The 22,497-nt window shown below is 50.8% G+C and overlaps 7 protein-coding genes across 7 annotated transcripts; 4 read left to right on the forward strand and 3 right to left on the reverse strand.

Moving 5' to 3' along the window:
- Window positions 1–259: 259 nt before the first annotated feature.
- On the forward strand, window positions 260–1,152 carry CkaCkLH20_09190 (uncharacterized protein; the record flags this gene model as incomplete). The annotated part of the gene is made up of 2 exons (XM_038891905.1): window positions 260–362; window positions 425–1,152. 2 exons carry the CDS (start codon window positions 260–262, stop codon window positions 1,150–1,152), a joined length of 831 nt encoding a protein of 276 aa, XP_038742838.1.
- Window positions 1,153–1,715: 563 nt separating this feature from the next.
- CkaCkLH20_09191 (uncharacterized protein) lies at window positions 1,716–3,779 on the reverse strand (the record flags this gene model as incomplete). Its single annotated transcript, XM_038891906.1, has 1 exon — window positions 1,716–3,779. One exon carries the CDS (start codon window positions 3,777–3,779, stop codon window positions 1,716–1,718), a length of 2,064 nt encoding a protein of 687 aa, XP_038742839.1.
- Window positions 3,780–6,952: 3,173 nt separating this feature from the next.
- On the forward strand, window positions 6,953–8,075 carry CkaCkLH20_09192 (uncharacterized protein; the record flags this gene model as incomplete). Its single annotated transcript, XM_038891907.1, has 2 exons — window positions 6,953–7,533; window positions 7,589–8,075. The coding sequence occupies 2 exons, from the start codon at window positions 6,953–6,955 to the stop codon at window positions 8,073–8,075; spliced, it is 1,068 nt and encodes a 355-aa protein (XP_038742840.1).
- Window positions 8,076–9,389: 1,314 nt separating this feature from the next.
- Window positions 9,390–10,621, reverse strand: CkaCkLH20_09193 (2OG-Fe(II) oxygenase superfamily protein; the record flags this gene model as incomplete). Its single annotated transcript, XM_038891908.1, has 3 exons — window positions 9,390–9,697; window positions 9,755–10,181; window positions 10,232–10,621. The coding sequence occupies 3 exons, from the start codon at window positions 10,619–10,621 to the stop codon at window positions 9,390–9,392; spliced, it is 1,125 nt and encodes a 374-aa protein (XP_038742841.1).
- Window positions 10,622–11,246: 625 nt separating this feature from the next.
- CkaCkLH20_09194 (high-affinity nicotinic acid transporter) lies at window positions 11,247–12,845 on the forward strand (the record flags this gene model as incomplete). Its single annotated transcript, XM_038891909.1, has 4 exons — window positions 11,247–12,245; window positions 12,296–12,386; window positions 12,438–12,636; window positions 12,686–12,845. 4 exons carry the CDS (start codon window positions 11,247–11,249, stop codon window positions 12,843–12,845), a joined length of 1,449 nt encoding a protein of 482 aa, XP_038742842.1.
- Window positions 12,846–13,177: 332 nt separating this feature from the next.
- CkaCkLH20_09195 (cytochrome P450) lies at window positions 13,178–14,802 on the reverse strand (the record flags this gene model as incomplete). The annotated part of the gene is made up of 3 exons (XM_038891910.1): window positions 13,178–13,522; window positions 13,578–14,678; window positions 14,731–14,802. 3 exons carry the CDS (start codon window positions 14,800–14,802, stop codon window positions 13,178–13,180), a joined length of 1,518 nt encoding a protein of 505 aa, XP_038742843.1.
- Window positions 14,803–19,367: 4,565 nt separating this feature from the next.
- CkaCkLH20_09196 (beta-glucosidase 2) lies at window positions 19,368–21,847 on the forward strand (the record flags this gene model as incomplete). The annotated part of the gene is made up of 3 exons (XM_038891911.1): window positions 19,368–19,452; window positions 19,505–19,820; window positions 19,870–21,847. The coding sequence occupies 3 exons, from the start codon at window positions 19,368–19,370 to the stop codon at window positions 21,845–21,847; spliced, it is 2,379 nt and encodes a 792-aa protein (XP_038742844.1).
- Between the last annotated feature and the right edge of the window lie 650 nt (window positions 21,848–22,497).

Below are 22,497 nucleotides of genomic sequence, written 5' to 3' on the forward strand. Positions count from 1 at the left end.
AGGAATCGGATCATCGGCCAGGTCCCCTTTCTCAGCGCATTATGACGCCAGACGACGACTGCTATGGCTTTTCATCCGTTCAAATATCGCGGGGGGTCGCTCTTGCTTTTTTCTTGTGTTGCTTTAGAGCCATTCACAGATTGAAGATTACCAAAACGGGTTAAACGGACCAATTGACGATCTTTCTGGGGAAGAATCACGACTTACAGACCACGAAGCTGAATCACATCACCAAGGACACCGCGAAATAACCGCCAAAATGGGTCTCATGAGACACATGAACCACGTCGACCGCGAGGAACTCTACACAGACCTCGAGGCCCGAATCCGCTACCTCCACAGCTTCCTCGACTTCAGCAGCAGTACGTTCTCTCCCTCCCTCCCTCATTCCCTTCCAAGAATCGCACAACTAACACGATCGCAGAGGACATCGAGGCCCTCATCTCGGGCGCGAAATACGTCAAGGCCCTGATCCCCGCCGTCGTCAACATCGTCTACCACAAGCTGCTGCAGTACGACATCACCGCGCGCGCCTTCACCACGCGCTCCACCTCCTTCGAGGGCCCCATGGACGAGGTCCCCGACGACAACTCGCCGCAGATCCTGCACCGCAAGATGTTCCTCCGCGCCTACCTCGCCAAGCTCTGCTCCGACCCCTCCCGCATGGAGTTCTGGGAGTACCTCGACAAGGTCGGCATGATGCACGTCGGCCTCGGCCGCCAGCACCCCCTCCACGTCGAGTACGTCCACCTCGGCGCCTGCCTCGCCTTCATCCAGGACGTCATGACCGAGGCCATCCTCAGCCATCCCAGGCTGCACATGCAGCGCAAGATCGCCCTCGTCAAGGCCCTGGGGAAAGTCATCTGGATCCAGAACGACCTGATGGCCAAGTGGCACGTCAAGGACGGGGACGAGTTCGAGGGGAAGAGGGAGGAGCCTGTTTTTGAGGAGGAGGGGTATCTGCACGGCAAGAAGGTTCTGGAGAGCGAGAGCGATGAGGAGGGCGGGCCGAAGAGTCCCTCGAGAATACCCAGGTCCAACGGCGGCGGCGGCGGTGTATGTCCGTTTACGGGGATCGTCGCCGGGGTTGAGGGGTTGAAGGTTGATGAGAAGAGGGAGGAAGGGACGCAGAAGGTCGAGGCCTCGACGTGAGAATGGGTGCGGGTTATTTGCATGAATTGGCGTTTTGGGTGTATAGAAGGGGCGCGGAATATCTCTTGGAATTCGATCTTGATTCTTGTTTATGTTCACATCTTGCTCGCCTTGCGTCATATCCACTGTGAGTGTTGGTATCACTGATGCTTTTCTTGGTTTTGTGTCGAGCCTAAAGACACCAGTTCTCCTCACTTCTTCTGTACCGATAGCAGCTTCCGTCATGTCAGATAAGAAGTAGGAATAACACCCCCAGTTCTGATCAATCTATTATCTATCTACGTCCCAGGAATCAGCCTCCATATCAAGGCTGTGTAAAGGGAATCTTGCGTCCAAGCACCCGACATGTCTTTCTCATCAATAGCCCCAAACTCAACATGTCCTTTGCAGTATCTCCTCATCCAGGACGAAAGGTCCTGCCCCCTTTGTTCCATGTCCAACCCCTGGCTCAATGTTCCTGGTGATCGAGGCACCATGTTTTTCCAACCCAAGATAGAACCGAGTGCCTCCAAATTCTGTTGTTGTCGCCCAAATTTCTCCAGAAGAGCAATTCTACACAACCCTCAAAGCTGGAAATCCGGTCCTTCGGTACGTCTTCGCTTGCGTCCTTGATGAATAGAGACCCCCTGGAGCACACTCTCCATTGTCCCTCGCAGCTCCTCAAGTTTCTTCTCCAAGTTAGCGGTGTACGCCTCATTATCAGAGCATTTCTTTTGAATGTCGATGGAGGCAGCAACCTTCTCCGCGCATTTCTCTTCCAGCTCCCGCGCCTGCTGCTTTCTGCACTCGATTTCTTGATTGACCCTGGCAGTCTGGGATTTCAAGAACTTGTCAAGCTCTGTGGCCCGCGCCACAGCGGCGTCCTTCTCAACTCGCAGACAGGCAATCTGGGCGACGTAGTCGACGCATTTCTTCTCCAAGTCCAACACCGCGGCGGACTGTTCGCTCAAAGTCTTCTTGATATCGTGCAACTCTGATATCTTGGCTTCCATTTCGATGACCGTGGCATCCAATTTGCTCTGTAGGTCATTCGCACGCTCATGTGCCTGGCGGGAGATGTTGCGTTGGTTCTCAAGTTCCTGAGCGAAGCCTGCAGGCTGGGGTGGAAACAACACCGCGTCTGGAGGATGATGTGCTTGCTGTGCGAGATTGTTGCGATGCAGGTTGAGGACGGTCTGTTGGGTGTACTGCAACTCGTTCTGCAGGCGTCGTGTGTACTCGTCCTTCTCGCGCATCTCGCGCTTGAATTCTGCAGTGTCGTCTGCGCATTTGAGTACTTTTTCGTGAAGACCCTTGTGAGCCTTATCCAACGCAGCCTTCATCCGGAAGTTGTCGTCATTCTTGAGTTGCAGCTCAGATTCAAGCTTGGTGATCGTATTTCCGGAGTGCTTGGCCTCAGCCTCCATAGTCTTAATTTTGACTTCGAGATTGCTGACATTGTCCTGGATACTTTGCTTTCCCGCGTCGAGCTTTGAGTTAGCCTCGTTGAGAAGATTGACTGTGGCTTTGAGGCTGCTGGTTTCTTTCTTGTGCGCCAGCTTGAGGATTTCAATGTTCTTCTCGAGGGTTTTGAGCTCATAAGAAAGATCTTTGATGTCTTTGAAGCCATCATTGTTGGTGTCGGAGTAAGAGCTCTTGTTCTCAAGGTACTTGATCCTTTCCTTCAAGCCATTGTTCGAGTCCGAAAGAACCTGGAGATTTTGCTTATCGGATTCTCGTCCTTTCTCAAGTTCGCCATTGATCTTCTTCAGGTTTCGAAGGCGCTTTTCCATTGCCTCGCGTTCTTCTCTCATCTTCTCGTTGACTTGCTTGAGGGTTCTGATCTCTTCTGCAGAGCGCGTTTGTGCTTCCTCGATGAGCTGTCTTTTCTCCTCCAGTGTCGACTCCTCCATCATATCTTCCATTTCTGCCAGCTCTTTCTGCATGGTCTTGTCTCGATGGAACGAATTGTGGTGCATGATGTCGTTGGCCTCAAGGACCTCAGTATACTCCTTCTCTCTCATACGCGCTACTCTCTTCCATTTCCCCTTCGATTCGCGACTTTTGGCAAGACTGCGTGAGACATCCTCGAGACGTTGATGGAGATTGGCCACTTGCTGCTCGGAGTGCGTGTTGTTGTGTTCTCTCAAAGCCAGCACTTCTTGCTCGTAAGCCTTCTGGATGATCTTCAGACGAGCGGTCTCCCAGTTGATTCTTAATCTTGGCGTGTCGTGAAACTTGTCGGGCTCGCTACACTCCTTGTCGCAGCAATGTTGAAAGCTCATGCCTCCGCTAGTGACCATGACCCAACGTAGTTGGGGTGCGCCGACGTACTCCGCGCCGTCCGGGTCCGGGTGGATGTCGCATGCTCGGGTAATGACGGCGCCGTTGCATCGGGGGTCTTCGCCAGGCCTGGCGGTCAGGGTAATGGCGACGATGTCAACAATGATATCGCCACGGCGAGTGACGTCGATGACGAACTTCCAGTTATTTTTCTTGGTGCGGAAGGTGCTGCCGTTGCCAGAGAACATGCGCAAGAAGAGGTTGAGCTCGACTTCGGAGGAGGCCGGAAAGTCGTATTCGGCAGAGATGTGCTTGATGACTGGTTCCCAGCGGGACCAGCAGTCGCTGGAGATCTTCAACGCCATCGTAATTATGACAATACGTCGACAGGCCTGAAATGTGTGATGCTCGCGATGGTCAGACTAGGCGGGTCGAATATAGCCAGATGGAACCGAAAGAGAAAGATGCGATCGGAAGCGAATCGCAATGTTGAAAATGCCCGAGGTATTGTGGAAGAGCTGTCAAGGTTTTGGGTGGAAGGCGCAAATGAGAAAGAGGGAAAGGGAAAAAAAAAACATGGACAGTTGCCTAAGAGATGTGGCCGAGAAGGGTGACCCAACTGAGGTGATGTGAAGTTGCCCGAGAAAATGCAAGAGCACACGCCTCCGCCTTTGAGGCAGGAACTAGGTACCTGCCACTTAACGGTTCCATTGTCTATGCTCCCGCCTCAGTTCATTACCAAAGAGAACTGTTCAAGAGCAACGAGATTAAATGTTTCTCTTAGAAAAACGTGGATCTTATTTTTGAGAAGCATTTCTATGCAGCCAATGAAACACATGTTAAAATGATCTGAACCACACGGCCAATTGGAACCTTCATCAATGATGCATCGTCTTTCAAAAGCCACGCCCATGCTTTCCCGCGTTTGAAACATATCTTATCAGTAACGAGACAGACAATTTGATGGGAGGCTTCAACGAAGCTATGTCTGCAGTGAAGTCATGCGAGACAGAGTTGATGGTTGAAGGACTTGACGAACATGGTCAACAACTAGATCGGGTGTAAATACTCCATGATACCTCAGCACAAATCCAGTCAGAAGACTTTAACAGGCTCACTCAAGGCTTCAAGGAACCTTCGAGGACGAGGTTCGTCCTGAATAAGGACATATATTCTATTGATTTACGGTCATATTTGTTATTGTCACCAAATCATAACTGATTAAGCGGGACATATTCATTCAAGCCTGAAGACGTAAATAATTAGCTTGCCCTTGAGGGAAAATAAAAACGCACTATTCTCGTGGTATAATCTATGAACGAGAGCTATCCTCCGTCGAACGGAAGTAGCTTCAAACTTGTGCTTCAGCAGCCACAGCATTCCAAAATTCTTACATTTCACACGTCCAGCAACTTGCTGCCACAAGTTCTGGTAGACCTCAGTAAGTCTGGGCACGTCGCGAATCCGAAATATCATAGATGTAAAGATATATTCTCAATGAGCTCGAGTTCATACGTTGTTTTGGTTCAACAAATGCAATGAAAAGCTGAGCTAAGCAGCCAAACTGAAGTCGGATATACTAGATATCATTATTTTGGATGAGCGTCGTACTGTCAAGCATCACCATCAACCTGCATGCAAGCTGAGCCAGGAGTTCGACAGATCCTGGTCATTCTCCATCATTGGTTCTATAATTTATTCAAACGATCTGCAAATGGGGGCTGAACATCATACTGCTAATATAGCTGACAGGAGCTGTACGTGAGCCGTGGATAAAGTAGACCATGCTTAAGACCCGCACTAGGCATGTAACGGTCAGCTTAAAGAGCGTATCCTAATCAAAACCGTAAGACTCTTCAAGTCTGTAACGTCGCCGGGGTCTACCCATGCAGAGATTTGAACCAGCTGACGTCTGCACCACTACGCTCGAGCCAACGGTTGGTACTGCGCATGATCCTCGCTCTCTAGTCCTTCTCATGCTATGACAACTGACGAACGTTTTGGCCAGGGAGACCACAACATACCGCAGTCCAAACCGAAAACGAGAATCCCTTCACGAATGCGGGCCTTTCGGAATCACCTCGGGTTGTCGATGGTGTGAGCGAACACCGTTCTGCCTTGCGTGCCGTTGCCGATATTCCGGGTGAAGCGCCGAAAGGTCGATGACTCGCCAACATTGGAGTTCGGGATGTAAAGCCCGACTGCTCCAAGAAGAATATCAGTGCATCATTGAAAACGATTCGAAAGTGAACATAGAAACTTCCATGGCCAGAGTGCAGTATAGTGAGTAACAGTTGCCAAGCAACAGAAACACCACTCCCGCGCGCTTGATGACAAGTATGCCAATATTTGACTTTGCCTTCTCCCACCGGCTCATCTACTTAGGTAGGAATTTGAACACTCTCCTTCGACACGATTAGATGAATTCTAAGTCTAAGCCCCCAGAGGCAAAGTTTCTGCTCCAGTGCTCGTCAAATTCCGCACGCAAGAAAAAAGAAACGCGCAGCAAACTGTGTGCCTTGCGGTTCTGCCGCGACTCACAGCTTCTCTGGTGTTCGAGAACCCTTCAAGCCACAATCAATGACAAGGATCAAATATTTGTGCCAGGACGTGCCGCAGATCACACCATCTTTAATGTAGCCCCGGCAGTGTTCGCCCCTGTTCCTGCAGGAGGCTGACCGAATGGAGCCAAGCGTCCTTATTTCCATGCAAAGAAAAGTCCAGCCAACGTCTTTACGCGGTTTAAAGCGACGACCGGTTGTCAGTTCCGGAATCAAAAATCTTCCGTACAGACCTCCTGATGACCAACGGCGTGGCATGTTCCGGGGGTGCTTGCAGGGCCCGCCGTGCCCCTCCGCATATCCCACTTTTACCGGACTACCCCGAAAGGCATCTTCGACGGGAATTCGGCCGTATTGGAGGACAGAACCGTCCTGCTCTGACTCGTGACTCGCCAGCCACAGGATGTGTGTTTATCCCTCACTCGACAGCCCCCAGACAATCCACACCTTTTAGGACCTAGGGGCTTAGCATGAGATGGGACGAGTGGACCGAGGCAAGGGGATCATCTCATGTTCTGGCGGGACCTCCCGCAACTATCGTCATGAAGCGCGCGGTAAGTCTTATCGAGGTTTTATCGATCGTGATGGTGTTACCCTGATTGCATAGCGAAGTAAAGTGGAACATAGGGGTTACTGTCAGCTCTTGACCGAGTCGAATTCCGCTCCGCCCCTGCTGGCAGGGCTAAGGTAGGTAGCCAAAGAGAATGGAGTTTCTATTAGGAGTGACCGAGCCTATCACATCTTATCTTGCCAGGGGGTAGCGGAATACAACTTCAGTAACAGAAGGTGACTATGTAGTATGTAGCATATGTAGCAAAATCGACTAAAGCTCAATATGTTCATCAGGCCAGGGTGACATGGCGCGATCTACAAAGTTGTACATATAAGAAAGACGCCAGCCCCGACAAGCTTGAACTTTGAAGCTTCTATTCAACCCACCGTCGCTCATCAGTCGTTCTTTTGGTCAGTCATTCACTATGGTTCGCTCGCTCTTTGCTCTCGCCCTCCTGGGCGCCCAGGCCGTCGTCAACGCCGCGACCGAGGTTGAGACTCGTACCCTCGATGATATCTACAAGGCCGCTCTCGCCGAGGGTGGCGTCGTCACTCTCTGGCACGGTGGTGACGAGACCACCCAGCAGAACAGCTTGAAGGCTGCCTTCGAGAAGAAGTTCCCCGGCATGACCCTCAACGTCACCGTCGACCTCTCCAAGTACCACGACGGCAAGCTCGACGATCAGCTCGCCGCCAACAACGTCTACATCGACAGCATCATCCTCCAGACCCTCCACGACTACCCTCGCTGGAGCGAACAGGGCGCCCTTCTGGACTACGCCCCCCTCGGCCACGATGCCATCCTCCCTGAGTTCAAGCCCAACGGCACCGCCTCGTACTACGGCATGTTCATCATCGCCTGGCTCAACACCTGGAACTACCAGAAGCTCTCTGGCATTGAGGCTCCTGTTGAGCCTGAGGACTGGCTGCGCCCTGAGTTCAAGGACAAGCTTGTCCTGACTTACCCCAACGACGACGATGCCGTCCTCTTCGCTTTCGATCTCATGTAAGTGCTGTCCATCGAGTATCACTAATGCAAACATAATCTGACAGTATCATAGCATCAAGCAGTACGGCACCGCCTGGTTCGACAAGCTCATTGCCCAGAACCCCCGCTGGGTCCGCGGCACCCAGACTCCCGGCACCATCCTCCGCCAGAACAGCACCCAGTGGGCCGCGACCTTCACCGGTTCCGGCAGCCTGAACCCTACCGCCCCGGTCAACACCTCCCACCCCATCACGGGCAAGTTCGTCTCGTGGCCCCAGACCGGCGGCATCCTCAAGAACGCCCCTCACCCCGAGGGCGCCAAGCTCCTTCACAGCTACATGCTCAGCACCGAGTTCCAGGAGTCTCGCGGAGGATGGTCCGTCCGCGGCGACGTCAAGCTCCCCAACAACTACACTCCCATCCTCGAGACCCCCGGCACCGACCCTACCGCCTTCGGCCCCTGGATGTCTGACCGCGCTGCCGTTGAGAGATTCCGCTTCTGGATTGAGGACCGCATCGGCAGTGCTCAAGGCCTCAGCCCCCTCATTGACGACCTCTGAAGGATGCGAGACCACGCAATTGTGGGCAAAAACATCCAATTTTGATTCAAGTACATAAGATTTCTGTTCGATTCGAGGGACATTCTCGAAGATAGCGCCAACGTACATAGCGATTGACAGTCAATGATACCATCACCGTTCATGAACTTGAAGTTTAAGAAAACGAAATCGTGTTTAATGTGTGGCTTTGCGCTTTAAGGTTCAGAAGCACAAACTTAGTAACCTTATGCTGACATCACAGTTCGATTGATACGACGGTTGTGCCAGACGGTTTGATCTAAGTCTTGTCTCGATTGAACTACCTGGGCCTACTATCACAGCCAAGCGGCAGTTCCGTTTCCTACCCGTCCTAATTTTTCAAATTTCCTGGGTGAATCCGGGATGAACACAACAGAACCTGAAGAGAAAGAAAAAAAAAAAAAGAACACTTTGCTGACGCCTTTCGGAGTTATCCAAGATACCCTGTCCACGGTGGTCATCGGATCGACCAAGATGACAAGGGGCCTGAGTAAGGTCAGTGGACATTTGCCGGAAGTCGGCTTCTTGCCCGCGGCAGAGATAGAGACAACCCAGGCCTTCCATGCCATAATTTGACGTATAAATAAGCTATGATGGAACGTGGGGCCAACAGGCCGTTTGGTTTAGAGTGAAAAGAGCAGGAAACCATCACCGATCGGGCAAGCTGCTTCATGTTTTCAATTTCGATTAATGTAGACGCCATTACTCCGTACACTATTTCTTTTTCTACTGCATTCCATTCTTTCACAGAGAGATCCAAAATTGTTCATCTGGTTGGAGTGGTCGTGTGGCTAAAGAAATCCTGGTACTCAGGTCAGGGGTGGCGCGACTCGCGCCATCGCGCGCGATCAAAATACTTCCGATAATGCGTTGGAACTCCACACCCATTTTTGACGTCCTTGGCAAAAACAAAATCTGCTTGGCATGAGATTTCCCCCACGTACTGAGCCTTGCGCATATTTGATAGAAGAGCGGCGAAGACCCAGACGCTGACGTGGACATAAATGTACGGATCGTGTGTGGATCTTGGGAGCGTCAGTTTTGTTCTGTCCGGGGTTAAGAGTGAACAATTTTTGCCTTCGACATATCCTGCCCCCTTCGTCACATCGAGCTTCAGAGACCCTTTCGAAGTGTCAACACAAGTAACGGATTTTATGTTCCATTCATCTTGAGTGACATTCACTTCTAGTGATGTGACCACCTCATTAAATCGTCGAAATAAAAGGTACATACATACTATTTTTATGTGAATAAAGAAGGTATCAGAAAGACATTTGCTAAGCCAACGGATCATACTCATTCATAGTGATTCTTCACTTCCAGACCCTTGAACTGGAATGATGTTCCTTCACGCTTATCCAGCACTGTTTTATGGTGCACATCCTTCACTCTGGCCCGCACATATTCCGTCCCAGAAGGCACCGGCTTATCCAAATCCTTGTCCTCTTCTCTGATCAGATCAAGGCGGTCTAGAAGAGGAGAAGGCACCGTCCTCATGGGTGTGTGATCGCCAGGTCGACTAAAGTACAGTAGACCGAGACGAGGGATATCGATCTGATCCATTGGAGGCTTCACGACGCGATGAATTGTTGACTTGATGAACCCTGCTTCGGCGTTAGATGGAAAATTCGGCACCATGAAGGGCTGGGATATGTGCTTACCGTTCGTGAGAAACGTCAACGTATCAGCCGCATTACATGTTATTCCTCCCTCAACAGGCTTCACATACTTCCACTCTCCTTCCGGCGTTCTGATTTGCAACCCGGCAACATGCTGAGAGAAGAGAAGCGTCAAGCTTCCGAAATCTGTGTGACCGCCCTTGGAGTACGCTTGCGCCTTGTCCCACTCCTCGTTCGTTCGGACGTTGTAGATCATGTATCGCAAATGATCGTCCGAGACTTGGTCGTAAGCATGCGCGTCTGCGAGGTAGTTCTCTGGCAGTTCCAGGATGATTGCGATCAGAACGAAGAGTTTCCGCGCAACTTCCCAGACGTCGCGGTGGAAGTCACGGATCTCGTCCCAGTTCTCTTCTACCACTCTGTGGCGACCGACATCTTTCCATGCTGGTAAGTCTTTGTGGATATTCAGCTGTGTTGGTGTTAGCTCCAGGACTGATATAAATCATAGCTCTGCCTCACCATTTCGATATTCTCTTTCACGCCCGTATCTCCGATCCATCGCTCGTTCTCTCTATACCCAAAGTACTCTCCTTCAGCAAAGTTGCAGGGATATCTCCTCTTTTCTTCCAGTGGCTCCTTGAAGAAGGTGTTTCCGATGGTGAACTGGCGCAAGACGCGTTCATCATCGATGCCAGTGCCTGTCACAATCCAGAACCCTACTCGAGTAATGGCATCGTAGAGTTGCTTGGCAAGCTCTTGTTTGCCACCAGGCTCGTCGAACCGTGATAGATCAATGGTGGTGAGGGGTGCCCAGTCAAGATCCTCTTCAGTCTGACGGGGGCGCGACCAGGGCTTGACCAGCGGTTGGCTGGTAGCAGATGGTGGCGGCGAGACTGCGGAAGGGGCCATGTCGATGGTGCAACTTGAGTTGGTTGCTGAGGAGATGCTAGATCAATCGAACTCATGGGAATGATCAAAAATTCATCGATGTTTTATACAACTTCATTATCTTCATCGGATACATGGTTGTGCTGACGCGGGGTTGAAGTGTGATCGGCTATTGCGTGCTTGGGAACTCCAACAACGTGCTTTCGGGAATAATGCGCAGTCATCATCGCGAAGTCCTCATTTCTGCATCGGGATATTCTTCTCCGCATCAAAGGTCTAAGACGTGATTGAATGCTTGATATTTGTTGCCTACCTATGGGCTTAAGTCAACGTTTTGGGTGTACTGCCGGAGATATCTATCCTGCACCCTGGCTCAGAAATTTGAAGGATTGCGGGCTCAGGGACGAGGCACGGCATGGTATTGGACGAAAACGCATTCTCGCCATCTTGCGTATCATGTCGTGATGGGTACAGCAGAGATAGAGGAGCGCGAACTGCCGGCATCGGATGATTGGTTCTCGCTTGCACCTCTTTCTCAACAGTTGTGTTCGCACTTCAACTCGTCATGAGCTCAGCTGAACATCTGTTCTCTGATTCAATGTTTCTTTAGCAGACCACAGCTACTCAATTGAAAGATTCTCGCAGAATGGCGACTACTAAAGATCCAATCAACGCATTATCCTACGTCGCCAACGAGGCACAATCACTCCCGGAAAAGAATGCCGATTCAACGACTCAGGCAGCATCAGACCATGACGAGGAGTCTATCAGAGTCAGCCCAGAGTTCGAAAAGAAGTTATTAAGAAAGATCGACTTCTGGCTTGTGGGATTCTACTCCCTTGTCTACGTATTTCGAGTCATCGACAGCGCCAACTACTCCAATGCCGCAATCATCAACCTCGAAGCGGGCACGGGCATCAAGAAACAACTCGGCTTCACACCTTCGCAATGGGCCTGGACACTTTCCATCTTCTCATACAGCTATCTCATCTTTGAACCTACCAACACAATTCTCTTGAAGCTGTTCAAGCCGTCGAGATGGATGTTCATACTAATTATGGCGTGGGGTATCTCAGCATGCTGCTCCGCCGCAGCGACGAACTTCGCGGGTATGATGTGTGTGCGATTCGCGATCGGAGCGGCGGAGGCGGGCTTCTTTCCGTCGGTGCTGTTCCATTATGCATTCTGGTACAAGCCCCAGGAGATGCCCCTTCGCATAGCATTCTTCTACTCCGTCGGTCAAGTTTCCAGCGCGCTGTCGGGCTTACTTGCGTATGCTATCTCCTACATGGACCAGCTTGGAGGTGTATCAGGTTGGAGATGGTTATTCATCCTTGAAGGTTTACCCGCCATCATTCTAGCGTTCGTTGCGTTTTGGCTGCCTGACTATCCCGAGTCTGCGAAGATTCTGAACGAGGAAGAACGGCTGTACATGAAGCAGAGACTGGCAAGCACAGCACCCAAGGGCGAAAAGCATTGGGACTTCAAGTCATTGAAAATCATGGCGAAGAATCCAACCCTGTACACGTTCAGCTTGTACTGGATATGCCATGGCATCGGAGGATTTGGAGTTGGATTTGCTCTGCCAACGGTGATTTACCAGTTGGGATTTACGACGACCGCATATTCACAGTTGATGAACATCGTGAGTGCTTCATTTGGTGCTGCATTTGGCTTGTACACTAACCGTTTCAGCCGCCATACGTTTCAGCGTTTCTTCTTCTTAACACATTGGGCTTCATGCTGCAAAGAAAGTGGATCAGACCTTGGGCAACAGCCGTAGGGAGTAAGTCATTTCGAGTACCTCTGATGAAATGTTTGAGGCTAACTGCAATAGTCGAATCAACAATCATTGTATGCTACATCATACTCCTCTTTGTCGACAATCCGGTTGTTCGGTACCTCTGTCTGATCGTATCTGTGGCATGCGCCGGCTGTGCGTACCCAGTCATATGGCCAGAACGGATCAGAGCCCTTGAGGGAACAGTGGCATCAGGAATCGGCATTGGACTGACCAATGCCTGTGCGCAATTTGGGTACGCCTGCAATACCCTGTTCAAAATGATCTGAGCTGACCTTCTGCAGTGGTATCGTGGGCCCTCATGTCTTCAGTACGGTGTTTGGGCCTAGATATCGAGCGTCGTATGCCGTCAATCTCTCGGTTCTTGTGGTTGGCATCTGCTCAATCCTCACCAGCTGGTGGCTTGTTGTTAGGAAAGACCGTAAACACCTGCAGGCGGTTTAGAGCATGTGACCTGGATCCGCAGACCGGCGCTCTTCGTGTAAGGGCTACTGGTTTCAAGATGTTCGGGACTTGACTTCACGTTGACAAAAAAACAAAAGCGAACTGGTTTGTTTTGAAAGATATATAGAATTTCTCTATATTGCTACAAAAGCAGAGCTTATGTGTATGATGATGTCCTATTTAGGAGTGAAGAGGCACCCAGACCGTCGCAATGCTTTCCGAAGCGGAGACTTTGATGATTTGCTACACCCATCGTGGCCGTCCCCCAAGCCGTGACGGCGATGTCCACCAACTTGATCCCTCTATTACAAAGAAAATCCCGTTAGGGTTGCTTACTTGGCTCGAGGTCTCAGTCTGATCATAAGAGGTCCCTTGTCATAGACGACGAACACAGCTTGGGAAGTGATCCAATCGTCCTGCCCCTTCTCAATCTCAAGGTCGAAGCTCCAAAGGAGTCGAGCCACGACAAGTCTCATTTCCGCATATGCCAGATTCTTTCCAATGCAGTCCCGAGGACCGGATGCGAACGGCCTGAAAGATGCCTTATTGTCGTTCGAGTAGCGAGGGTCGTAAAGCGGGTGCTTTTCGGTCAGAAAGCGCTGCGGCTTGAAGGATTCGGGGTCGGTAAAGTTGCGTGGCGAGTGGTGCGTCGCCCACTGGTAAACGGAGATGATGGTCTAATCTGTCAGTCTAATACTCGAGGACGTGGAATTGTATAAATTTTAGACTTACCCCTTTAGGCACGAACTGACCATCCACGTAATCGCCTGGCGAAATTCGCGGAGGAGTCTCGGCAGCAGGCGGGTAGATTCGCAAGGTCTCTTCGAGGCAAGCGTGGAGGTACGGTAGGCGCGCGGTGGACTTCATGGTGATCTCTTCTTCCGAGGCAAATGCTCCACGGATCTCTTCGGTCAAGGCTTGGTACACCTCTGGGTGATGTGTCAAGTGGAACGTGAATCCCGCGAGCGCAGTGGCCGTCGTCTCGCTGCCAGCAACAATGAGGCCTCTAGCGTTCATGTGAATCTCTTCGTGGGTCATGCCTTTGCCGTCCTTGTTGTTGCGAAGGATGTATGTCATAAAGTCCTTGCGAGTATCCGAGCCGAGCGCTAACCTCTTATCGGTCTTGACGCGACTGAGGTTCTCCGATTCTTCCTTCATTGCAATTTCCTTCTCTCCGATCATGAGAAGTAAGAGAGGCCGCAGGATGCGGTACTTGAGGAGAAATTGGAGTTTAGCGTTGCCCTTGATGCTCTGGAACAACATGGCGACCCAGGGGTGGTAGTTGCTTTTTTCGAGAGAGTAAAACGGGTCACCGAAAGCCAGTTCGCCGATGATATCGAATGTCAGGAAGTTGTACCATTTTGTCAAGTCGACTGGCTTGCCTTTGTGGGCTTGTTCTCCAAGTCTTGACATAAGGAGGTCGACATAGTGCTTGATGTAACCCTCCTGCTCAGTCAGAGCGCTTTCGGAAAAGGCATGGGCCATGAGACGTCGCTGGCGGCGATGATCTTCGCGATAGGCGGGAAAGATGCCGATTCTCTCGGTGAGGCCATATGCTTCGATGGTCTTTTCGAATTCGGGTTGGTGGGGGCGTCTTGTGAAGACTTCGGGCCAGGCTACGGAGCCATCGACGGCGAGGCGGTTGGGAGAGATGCGAACCATAGGCCCGTACTTTTCGTGTAACTCAACTGTACCCTTGACGAAATCTCCCTTCAGGTAGTTTTTGATCAAGAAAGGGAGATGGGACGCGGCGTAGAGCTTGGGCCCAGGGAACCCAGCTAAGGGATGGAAGAACAGCCGCCAGATAACGATGCCGATTCTGTAGATGATGATCTGCCAGACTTAACAACTTGTCTTTCTGTCAGTTTGAGGAGTATTATCTTACCCCGAATCCCAAGAATAACGCAGCTGTAAGCAGCGTTACGTTTGGGAGGATGGAATCTTTGAAAGTCTCCATGATTCGGCGAGCCTGCTGGTGGAGCAGCGTGTTCACCCAAAGATCTGACAGTCGAAGACAAAAAGATGAAATAAGTTCGAATGATTTAGATCAGCTGATCATTGTGAGATACAAAGAGCGTCTTTGCATCTGATTATCTACATGTGTTATGACACTTTCAGATTAAGCTTTAGGCGGTGGCCGCTGAGCCTGCCGGACAATAACTGCATTCCGCGTCCGAATAATTAAGTCTGCGACGTTGATCCGTGTCCGAATACGCTTGCGACGGTGATCCGCTCCGCAACAAACTCCGCAAAGACGCTGCAACCGTACGGGTTCTTGTCCCGCAACTTATGCGTAGGGCGTGAATCGCCTGTCGCAGATCCAAGTCCACATACCGGGGCCGCACAGATGCCTTCCGGGGCGACGAACGGCAGTCGTCTACCGTCCGTCCGAACAGCGTGCTCCGCAGATGAAGCCGCTGTAGTTTAAAACGAGCGACTCATGTGCCGAAGTCAGTAGCTTACGACATAGCGGATGATTTTGATACCTAGTAATTCCGCCTGCCAGGAACGCGAGGCCTCATTGTGTTATGGTGAGGCAGGCGATAACTCATCCCCCGCTAACTCCGTTGATGTCAGCCCAACTCCAGCATGGATGTGGAGGCAAACGTAAAGTCAATCCGAAGCTGGTGCGGAGGCGACTCTTTTTTCGAGATTATTTCCTTCGCAGCTCAAAAACAGAAACTTCTACAATGATGCTTTTTAGGATAAAGCAGTATTCGAGAAATCAGCGCCAAGATAAGAAGGGTGCCAGGATTTGACAGCTTCTCGTGCCCACACGTACTCACGAAATTCTTCATGTCTATTCCACAAAAGATATCTCAGCTCAATACTCATTCCAAGGAGGAAAGAAAAGTGTTTTCAGGTTATAGCTAGCTCAAAATCATCACAATATCGTCACAATAGACTGGTTAATGACGTTACCTTGAGCCGGCCACCGCCTTCTAAGAAGCCAACATGTGCGATTGTTGATGACACGGCGTCAACTCACTCGTTTCTCTTCTGAAATTTGTAGTGGCTGCCGCTTATTTCGTGTGAAAATATCAGACGGGTGGTACCAGCAGACGTGGGCCGATATTGAGCCATCATCGCGACAAGGGTTGGAGTCTCTAAATAGCAACGACGAGATAGTGAAATGATCAATGTTAGAAACAACTAGATGACAATATTATTCAAAATCTCTTATGCAGCTGGTGATAGGACCTTCCCGCCTGCGTCTAGACAATTGGACAACATTTACATGTTCTTTGTGGACCTCATTAGTCACGGAAATGTTGCTGTTAACATTTTTCCTGATCTTAGTTCCTCTCCAAGAAACGATACTCTCAAAACGTCGCGTAGCGGTTTTGAAATGGGATTTTCATGGGATTCGAAGAGCCACATTCCTCTTATCGAAGTGCTGCTGCCTAGTTTAAGCGAAGGTGGCCCAAGTAGACAGACGTGTTCTCAACTTCGAAGCCCCAAGTAAAAGCTGAAATAACTCAACGAAATGAGCCCCCAATCAGACTCCCAAAATCTTTGAGCATAGAGACACGATGTGGTTTCCTCTGATAATTTTCTATATTCACGCCTTTTCTTCATTTTTAAGTACAGCGGCATCTACAGTCTCCCGGATTCCAGAGAGCCCTCACTGCTGTGAGTGGGATCATGTCCCGACTTCACCCGAGACCCCGGTTTTAGACTATACCGTCGAAGAGCTCTATGCCTGGATCGATTCCGTTGACGACATGAGTGCGGCTCGGGAGCACTACAGGACTCATGCGTATGGCCCGGATCACGCATCAGAATACCTGCGCAAGAATCCCAACATCGATATTCAGGAACGAATGATTGTCTCGTTGCAAGGTTTCGACGCCTCTCCAAAAATTGGACACAGATTGCTGTGGCTAGCTGCAGAGGCAGGTCACACTTCAGTTTTGAAAGCGCTGTTGGAAGCTGGGGTAAGTCCGTTGGGAATCGGTGGCCGTGGGGAACCGACATGCCGTACTCTTGTCACAGCCAGCATGCGAGGCGACGTCGAAAGTGTGGAATCACTGATCAAAGCCGGTTTGGATCCAAATATGCCGTTTGAAGGAGGCCAAGACTTGCAGCCGGATTGGTACACGCACCCCGAGCCCGAAGCCTGGCAGCATGATGTCTGCAAAATCAGATCCTGCGGCTGGAAAACAGGCCCCGTCTATCTCGCCATCGAGAACAACCAAACGGCGCTGGTGAAGTGGTTACTTCAAACGAAGAAAATAGACCTTACAGAACGAGGGAAATACGGTGGTTCGAATGAGACGGCGGTTGAGTTGGCAGCACGAATTGGTCACCTGCCAACCTTCCAGTTGCTCATGGAACATATCGCCGGAAGCAATGTCGCAGAGCACAACCTGTCACATCACAACATTTCATCCCTGCTACACAACTCAGGGAAGACTGGCGATCTAGAGATGGTATACTACGCGCTGGGCCAATTTGGATTTCCCTCGGAATACAACAAGTCGTATCGTCGCAGCACATTATTGGCGGACAAACACCATCACATGGTGATGGATGTTCTTCATGGAGGGTTGTCAGACCCTAGACCAACAGCCGCTTTCATTCAGCACTTTCTCGACTATTTTCACTTACCTGGACAAAGCTTGGTTCCAGAATTGCTATGGTTGGGGCAACGGCTCGAATGGGCCATTCGTCTCGCAATTTGGAGGGACGATGTTGAGACTTTTGCTTTGTTGACCGACCTCGAGAGGCAACGAATGTTACAAACAAATCAATCGGCAAATTCAAGTTTCGAAAACAGAGATAAAATCCTCCACATGTTATTCAGGAGAGCCATCAGTTCCGACAGTGTAGGTGTTGTCAGGCACCTCGTCGAAGACCGAGGGGTCGACCCGAACGAAGCAGCCTTTGGGCCGGTTTCGAGACAGCCCATTGAAGGGCTCGTAAGTAGGCGCAAGAATGCCCTTGAAGAAGCCATTTTGAAACGATCGTGGAAGACAGCTCGGTACTTTCTCGAGGACACTGAGCCAGACATTTCGGGGCGGCTGCTCAGGGGGCAATGGAGAACACCACTTCTAGATGCTCTTGGGAGCGCCGGGTCTAGCTGGTGGTTTTCATCCGAAGATGCACAAGCCTTCGTAAACATTGTCTATCTGCTCCTACGGCGAGGCGGCCCAGTATCATCGATATCGCCAGCTGCTGATCCCGATTTTGGGAAGCCTATCGTCGTAGACGTCGTGAGACGTTCGTTTTCCAAGACTGGAAAAGACGTTTGTCTTTGCTGGGAGTACAAGGACACAATAAGACCTAAACCAGAGTTGGAGATGAAGGATATTGTCCGGGTAGAGTTGAGAAAGGAGGATGAGGAATGGTGGGCCGAGTTGAAGAAGATGGGGAAAGCTCCGACCGAACCTGAGGTCAACCGGGATGAAGTTCAATGATTGAAACATAGAATTAGATCCATCGAATTCCTAGCGATATCGTTCATCGACAGACACCCTGCATGGCGTGATGTCGCAAATAAGCAGTCAGGGGAGCTCCTCCGAAGACCCTCGTTCTTTTCAGATTGGAAAGGAACGGCCGAACACCTTACTGCTCTGATGCCCAGTCCATAGCCTCGGGGGTTTTGCTTACACAACTTATCATCCCTTCATCGGATTTGTTGATGATTCTCGGCCCTATTCTGTGGAGCTATACCATTTCAGAAACTGCAGTTGTGCTTGTGATAAGCAATAACATTAAGGTGGGGTTTCTTCTGTGGGAGACCGATCATCAACTGACAGTTCATCGGATCATTCCATGCTCTTAAGCACCCCAGGTTGTACTTCCCCCCCAGGAGGTGCATGGGGTTGCGGGGGGAGCCGGGGGGTTCCCCGCAAAGATATACGCAGTTGTATCGAGGTTCACGGCATTAATAGTTGGCCAAACTTGCAGATACGCGCTTAGATTTAACGTATTTGCAAGCTCCTAATTCTGTATACGCGTATGGGCTACGATCTTTGCGCCAATGACCTCGGTTCATTCCGAATGAATCCCGAGATCGCCAGTTTCCTTGCACTTGTGCCGCAATTCAACCACGCCAGGCCTCGTATCAATTTTCTCCGAGGCTATGATGCTTTCAGCAATCCCATCGCAGCCTATCCAACCACGGACTCGTCACTCGTAGAATATTCCTAGGCCTTCAGTCGTATACATGGTTCGGATTGGCTGACACCAGTTTAAGGCACATGCCCGGCAAGGGATGATTAAGGTGAGAGCAACCCGAGATAAATCCCGCGTTCTGTATCCAGGGCCATAATTCGGGTCTACTTCTCCTCTATCGGCCCGAAGTTTTCACTGTTGCAGTTGATCAACATGTCACCATGCAGAGGAGATTCTACCACTATGACGAAAGTTGCTTCTGCTGAGCTCACGGGTCCTATTCACCGGCCGGATGTATTTCAGAAAGAAAATACATAAAAGACGCGTCTGAAGTATTTTCCTCAGAAAAGCATGCCACAGCTTTCTCAAATTTGGTACGGAACTCAGCCACTCTCCCAGATCATGGACGTTTTCAAAGCCTTTCTGTGGCTGCTTGGAGCCCAAAGTGCGTCGGCTTTCAGCCATGTCTATCGGTCTGAAAACAACAGTCAGTGATTCTTGTCATCATTTGTGCAAATATGAAGTAACACGTAACGCAGTCACCAGAAATTGGGATGCGGCTGCCCAGATGGCAAAGGACCTTGTCTCGCAACTCACACTTGACGAGAAAGTCACTATGATCACGGGCAACTCCTCGGCAGGCAGCTGCATCGGGGTCATCACGGCGATTCCTCGCCTGGGGTTCCCAGGCCTGTGCATGCTTGACGGCCCAGCTTCCATCAATCGCGTGGATTTGGTCAGCGTCTTTCCTTCGGGAATAACAGCTGCAGCCACGTTCGATCGTGACTTGATCTACCGTCGGGGCCATGCCCTTGGTGAAGAGTTCAAAGGCAAAGGCGGCCATGTGATGCTTGGGTGAGTTCTGATTTTCCAAAGACTGAGAACGATAATTGACATGAGAAAGTCCATCAACCGGACCAATGGGTCGTCATGCCTTAGGCGGCCGTAACTGGGAAGGTTTTGGCCCCGACCCATATCTTGCTGGAATCTCTATTGCACAGACTGTCCATGGTGTCCAAGACGCGGGCGTTCAGACATGCTCCAAGCATTACATTGCCAACGAGCAAGAAACCCAGCGTTCCAATACCAACCAGACTGATGGCACTCAAGCGGAAGCCATCTCGGCCAACGTCGATGACAGAACTATTCATGAACTCTACCTCTGGCCGTTTGCCAACGCTATCAAGGCCGGCACAACATCTATCATGTGTTCTTACAACCGTCTCAACCAAACATACGCCTGCGAGAACCCGCACATCCTCCAAACCCTCCTCCGGGAAGAGTTGGGTTTCAAAGGTTACACAGTCAGCGATTGGTTCGCCACACACTCCACCGCCGAGTCTATCAATGCCGGTTTGGACTTGGAAATGCCTGGCATCATCCCCTCGGGCTACCCAGGAGCTGCCACGTACTTCGGCGACAAGGTACTTGAGGCTATTGATAACGGCACTGTTACGGAAGCCAGAATCGACGAGATGATCCGCAACATTCTCACACCATACTACTTCCTTGGACAAGACGCCGAAGACTATCCCACCGCAGACCCTGCCCTCAGATGGGTAACTCTCGTCCAAGAAGTGGGGCTTGAAGTGGCTAAGGAGGGCGGATATCTTCCAGAAGATTTTGTCTTCGAGCACGGCCGTGATGTGAGAGGAGACCATGCCAAGGTGATCCGCGAGATGGGCGCTGCCGGCACAGTTCTTCTCAAGAACACTAACGAGACATTGCCCCTCACCAACCCCAAGATCATCGGCGTCTTCGGCAACGACGCGGGCGACATGACAGATGGATTCTACCGCCCATCGGAGGTCCCGGACAGCGTCAATACGGGCACCATGATCATAGGCGGCGGATCTGGTACAGGTCGAGCTTCTTATGTCGTCTCACCTCTCAGGGCCATTCAGTCCAAAGCAGCGGAGACAAACACCGAGGTTCTCTACGCCACCAACAACGAGCTTCTAGCGAGAAATGACTTCAGAGGTATCTACCCGCCCCCAGAGATCTGCATCGTTTTTCAGCAAACCTTCGCCAGCGAGAGCTTCGACCGCACGTCATTTGAACTCGACGGCAACTCCACAGCGGTTATCAATAACGTTGCTAACTTCTGCGGCAACACCATTGTCGTAACCCACTCCGGTGGTGTCAATACCATGCCTTGGGCTAATCACACCAAGATTGGAGCCATTCTTGCTGCCCACTATCCCGGACAAGAAAGCGGAAACTCCATCGTTGATCTTCTTTGGGGTGATGTCGCCCCATCGGGACGTCTTCCTTACACCATCCCGCTCAATGAGGAGGATGCTGGCCCTCCGGTCGTCAACCTCACTGGGCCCGTCTCAGATCCTCTCTCTTGGCAGTCTGATTTCACCGAAGGGCAGCTCATCGACTATCGTCACTACGACGCCACCAATATCGAGCCACTGTACGAGTTTGGGTATGGGTTGACCTACACAACCTTTGCCATCGAAGGCGACGTTGATGTCAGCTTCGTTGACGGGGAATCAAAGGTTGCATCCCGACCAGACTCCTCGCTTCAGGTGCAGCCTGGCGGCAACCCTCAACTTTGGGAAGAAGTTGTTGTAGTCAAGGCGAAGGTTTCTAACACTGGCAAGGTGGCAGCTCATTCTGTTCCGCAGTTTTACCTGTCGTACCCGGACGGTGTGCCGGAGGGAACACCTCAAAAGGTCCTTAGGGGTTTCGAGAAGATATGGTTAGATGCGGGTGCCTCTTCTGACGTCGAGTTTCGTCTTCTTCGCAGAGACCTGAGTTACTGGAGCACGAGCGAGCAAACCTGGATCATTCCCGAAGGCGACTTCACCTTCAAAGTAGGCTTCAGCTCTCGAGATCTTCCAGTCAACAGCACCTTTTCTATTATAGGATAGACTTAGTCGACATCCTAATAGCATGGAAGGTGGAAGGAGAACGTTTCTAAAGCAAAGCTCAGTCAGTTGAGCGAAGTTTACCCTAGGATCTTGGTATTGACGCGAAGGTGCTACTTTGTGAAAAGCACTCTGTGCCCAGCAGTAGCTCTGAATAATATACTTCATGTTTTCGACGACCAATAATGGCTCAAAAGTAATAACTTGAAGCCAAGATTCAATGGATTGGCTTAAGTAGTTCATGATTGGATGAACAAAGGCTCATGTGTTACGGACCTGAGCGAAAGACATGTGATTTGGCCCTCAAGGGCAAAGTCTCCTAGGAAAACAGATTATCATGCCGAGTTCGAAGGCCAACGAAACAAACGCGCCAAGATACCACGAGCCATCATCGTCGCCCTGCCCCAGGGTCCGGACCATACCTAACCGCAATTGATTATCCCTGTCCGGACGAACAATGGATATTTCGAGTGGAAAATAGAAACAATCAGTATGTCGACAAAGGCGTCTCGAGAAGCGAGTGTCAATCAGTATCTCCTACCGAGCCCTTACACGGATGCACCGAAACGAGACAGAGCGATAAAACACGAGCCATCTCATCCACTCGGGAAGGCTCGGGGGCTCAATCGAATTTTCCACAACTTACACACGAC

The sequence above is a fragment of the Colletotrichum karsti genome (assembly GCF_011947395.1).
Source record: "Colletotrichum karsti strain CkLH20 chromosome Unknown Scaffold32, whole genome shotgun sequence".
Lineage (NCBI taxonomy): Eukaryota > Fungi > Ascomycota > Sordariomycetes > Glomerellales > Glomerellaceae > Colletotrichum > Colletotrichum karsti.